This window comes from Salvelinus namaycush, chromosome 12 (assembly GCF_016432855.1).
Source record: "Salvelinus namaycush isolate Seneca chromosome 12, SaNama_1.0, whole genome shotgun sequence".
NCBI classification, from domain to species: Eukaryota; Metazoa; Chordata; class Actinopteri; order Salmoniformes; family Salmonidae; genus Salvelinus; species Salvelinus namaycush.
Genome location: NC_052318.1, coordinates 51,474,237 through 51,478,103, shown reverse-complemented (window position 1 = coordinate 51,478,103; position 3,867 = coordinate 51,474,237). Strand labels below are relative to the sequence as shown.

Genomic DNA, 3,867 nt, shown 5'->3' with positions numbered 1-3,867 from the left:
ACCCTCTCGCTGCGGGCCACTGTTTGGACAACTGGAGAACTCTTCACAACAAATTGCCCTGACCCCCAATCATTTGCCAGACAGGCTCGCCCCCACTGAGGTTTATCTCACCCCCCCTACCAATGGTCATTTGGCAGGTCAACTCCTCCCACACCCCCTCCAGATCTAGAGGTCTTTATAAACCGCGGGCGTTGTGGCCAGTTGGACATCCATCTATACTTCTCAGTGTAGCCGTTCCACGGGACAGAAGCGCACCAATAGTAGCTCGCCGCCTATTTAAGCCATAGCAGAGCAGATATCGCCGCGTTTACCGCAAAGGGAATATCGTTATTCAGTATAGTATTGAAGGGATACCAGCTACAGAAATGAGTACCGCATGTCTGCTCGTCAAACAGACGCCCTTCGTTGTTGCTCCACGCCCGGTAGGGATGGACACTCGTCCGCAGACAAATGACAGGTAAGCGCTCCAAATAAGATCACAGAATATTCCAGGAATTATATATAGCACTTTAGATGGTGATATAATGTCTTTATATACTAAGTGTAGACCTATATTGACTCGTAAAATGTGCTTTATTATGGCACCAACAAATCGCCTTTTCAGTCATTTTCCAAAAGGAGTCTATTATTTTACATTGAATACTATTATTTTTATGTGGAGACAATAATATTATTTAACTTAAGCTTGTACAGTAGGGTGAATTCATACCAGCATGCACATGCATTATTCAGAACACCGTTTTCCTTCCACATCTCTTAGTATGCTAATGATCTCTGTTTGATTGACACTACATGGCCTTTCTCTCTGCAGTTATGATTCACTATGGAGACCTTGGCTCACGACCAAGAAGAATATGCAACGGGAATGCCAGAGAAGCAGACAGTCATGTGTAAGTTTATATTAGCCCTAATAATAAGCTCTTGTCTTTTCTGTTGTCTTGCAGTTCTTTATAAGGGTTTGTTCAATATGGGCTACTTAGCCCACCTCAAATGTAGGTCACCAGTTTTTACATGCAGGAAAATATGAAAGTCGAGAAAAGCAGAGAAAGTCTGGCATTTTAATTTCACACAGAATGTACGGTCGTGCCTGTGTGTTTGTGTATCATGTTGATTTGAAGCGAGAGAGGAGCTGCAGGATAGCATTTAAGGCAGTGTCCAAGGCCAGGCAGGAGACAGTCAGACAGTCCTGTAGAGGAATGGAGGGAGAGAGGGAGGGCAGTATTACCATTAGCAGTGTTGTTGCAGAGCAGAAGGTGTGAGTGCTTAGCTGTTTTCCTGTCACTGAGCCAATCAACTGAGGCTCAGAGGGTGAGAGGGCATGTCTGTTGCACCCTGACAGACTGACCCGCAGCACCATATGGCCCTACTGACTGCCTGCGTCCCAAATGGCACCCTATTCCCTATTTAGTGCATTTCTTTTGACCAGGGCTCTGGTCAGAAAGTAGTGCACTATATCAGAAATAGGTTGCCACTTGGGATGCAACCTGGCTCTATCCTGAGCTGAGCTGGCCCCACACCTCACACCGACACCGAAGGCGACAGCCAGAGAGCGGTGCCCTCCAGATATCCTACTAGCTTAGCACTTTCCTGCTGTTTGCTGGAAAAACACGACACTGGACACCTCAGGGAGGGTTGTCATGATAGAGCGAGAGGGAGAGCGAGAAGTTCAGGTACTTCACACACAGCAAACACCTCTTGTGACGTCCCTAGTTTGGCACCCAACTCCAGCTGGCAGTAACTTGTGCGGTGTGGTTGGCGCTGGTGTTGGTTTTGCTAGGACAGGATGTCAGGTCAAGATAGGTGTTTGTGGATTTTGTGTTTCTGTCTGGCAGTATGGTGAACTAATGAAGGATAGGAGGAGGTCTAGGTGGTGGTTATGATAGCAGGGCATTTGGTGTTTGTGGATTTGTGTTTTGAAAGGACAAGGCGGTAGATTAACGCCTAATTCTCTCTCTCTCTCTCTGTGTGTGTATTTACAGCCTTACTCCAGACCTACAGACTACACCCCTGCAGCTCCAGGTCTCTTTCCATTCAATGAGAAGTCCCAGTCCTTCCAGCACCCTGTCAGGTCAGTACCAAGTCCCAATAGGCTATACTCCTGCTCCATTTTAGTTTTAATGTGTCGATACAGATAATAATATATCTGTATCATTTAGGGCCAAATTATAATTTGAGATCTATACGTTATTAATATCTCATTCTCACCACAGTGTGATTTTACTTGAAAGTCAAGAATTGCATTTGCTGATCTCAAGTTAGGATTTGGCCTTTTAGTACGTGTCTGTTTTCAGTCTGAAGATATTCCAAGGGGTCTGTGTGTTAACATTGCTTTATTCCTTCTGCCACTTCTGTCTCCTTGTGTGCTTTAATTCTCCGACTAATGGGCAAGGTGTCAGTTTTGTTAATGTTTCTTTATTCTTCCCGCCACCATAGACTTTTCTGGCCCAAGTCCAAGTCGTTTGACTACCTGTACAGCGACGGAGAGGCTCTCCTGAGGAACTTCCCTGTCCAGGCCACCATCAGTTTCTATGAGGAGTCCGACAGCGAGGATGACGAGGAGGACGAGGAGTGGGAAGAAGAAATGTACAGCGAGGAAAAGGAGTACCTCGAGCGCCAGTCCCACTACACCAGCTACAACTGAAGTCGAGAGGGTTTCCAATTGGAACAGATGGAACATTAGATGGCGATATTCCATAATATCTCTTTGTGGTACAACAGAAAATGATGTCTGGCGAGACACCTCTGGTGACACACCTGGAAGAACCTATATAACTGGAGCTGTCTTCACAGTCAGAATCCCTTCTTATTCTATGAATTGAATAAACACTGTCAGTCAGAGTCATAGACTTGTCCTAGAGGAGCACAGAACGATCCAACAAACCATTTATGTCACATATTCAGTAGGACACAGCATGCCGAGCACAGAGAAGGGATTGTAATGTCTTAGGTATTCTAGATTGTCTAGCTCACCTCCATGAAAGCAAAGTAGCCTAAGTTAAATGTGAATTGTGGAGCCTGTTTCAACTGGTATCTTGTATTGCCACTATGTAGGCATAGGCTCTGTCAAGCAAAGAGTTACAAGTATTTCTGTGGCAATACATAGTAATGGAAAGTTGCAAAAAGTAATGTATGCAGTCTTATGCATATATTAGTCTTCCTCTGGGGCAGTGGGATGTATGTTATGGATTGTATAACTACATACATTAAATCCCACATTGGGATAGTTTATCTCAGGGTCTGTACCTTGTTTGTGTATAAAAAAGTATCTATTTGCGTTTTATTTACATATCTAATTTATGATGTACAATTGTATATAGATACATACAGTAAATGTTTATATATTTCCTATTTTTCAACTTTTTTGTATATTGTCCGTCGAAAAACACTGTCTAAACAACAGCTGTTAAAATAAAAACCTATTTTGGGAAAACCAGATTATTTCATCCTGTTATTTTCCTATTGATTACATGATCAGAGAGAGAAATATTGTATATGCTCAAAATGGCACCCTAATCCCTTTATAGTGCACTACTTTTGACCAGGGCTCATAGAGCTCTGTTCAAAAGTAGTCCACTATAGAATAGGGTGCCATTTGGAGCACACACATTATCACGGCAGGTCTGCTGTTGTTGTTGTGAGGGGGATCAGATTCTACTCTCTGTTTTCACCCTGTTATCTCTCCTCTCCTTTGATCTGTCTATATTGGCTAGTTCTCTGGGACTGTGAAGAGTGGAAGTTCACTACAGTCTCAGAACAAAAGGGTCCAAAAGGGTTCTTCAGCTGTCCCCATAGGATAACCCTTTTTGGTTCCAGGACAAACCCTTTATAAAACCCTTTCCAAAGAGGATTCCACATGGAACCCAACAT

General features: G+C 43.7%; 1 protein-coding gene across 1 annotated transcript; it reads left to right on the top strand.

Annotated features, from left to right (window-relative positions):
- Positions 1 to 203: 203 nt before the first annotated feature.
- On the top strand, positions 204 to 3,426 carry ripply1 (ripply transcriptional repressor 1). Its single transcript, XM_039004892.1, has 4 exons — positions 204 to 457; positions 812 to 890; positions 1,980 to 2,068; positions 2,434 to 3,426. Exons 1-4 carry the CDS (start codon positions 366 to 368, stop codon positions 2,639 to 2,641), a joined length of 468 nt encoding a protein of 155 aa, XP_038860820.1. The 5' UTR covers positions 204 to 365; the 3' UTR covers positions 2,642 to 3,426.
- Positions 3,427 to 3,867: the final 441 nt, after the last annotated feature.

Coding starts and splice junctions, on each gene's coding strand:
- ripply1 (XM_039004892.1), top strand. CDS start 366: ATGAGTACCGCATGTCTGCTCGTCAAACAGACGCCCTTCGTTGTTGCT. Junction 458..811: donor CGTCCGCAGACAAATGACAG/GTAAGCGCTCCA, acceptor TTCTCTCTGCAG/TTATGATTCACTATGGAGAC. Junction 891..1,979: donor AGAGAAGCAGACAGTCATGT/GTAAGTTTATAT, acceptor GTGTATTTACAG/CCTTACTCCAGACCTACAGA.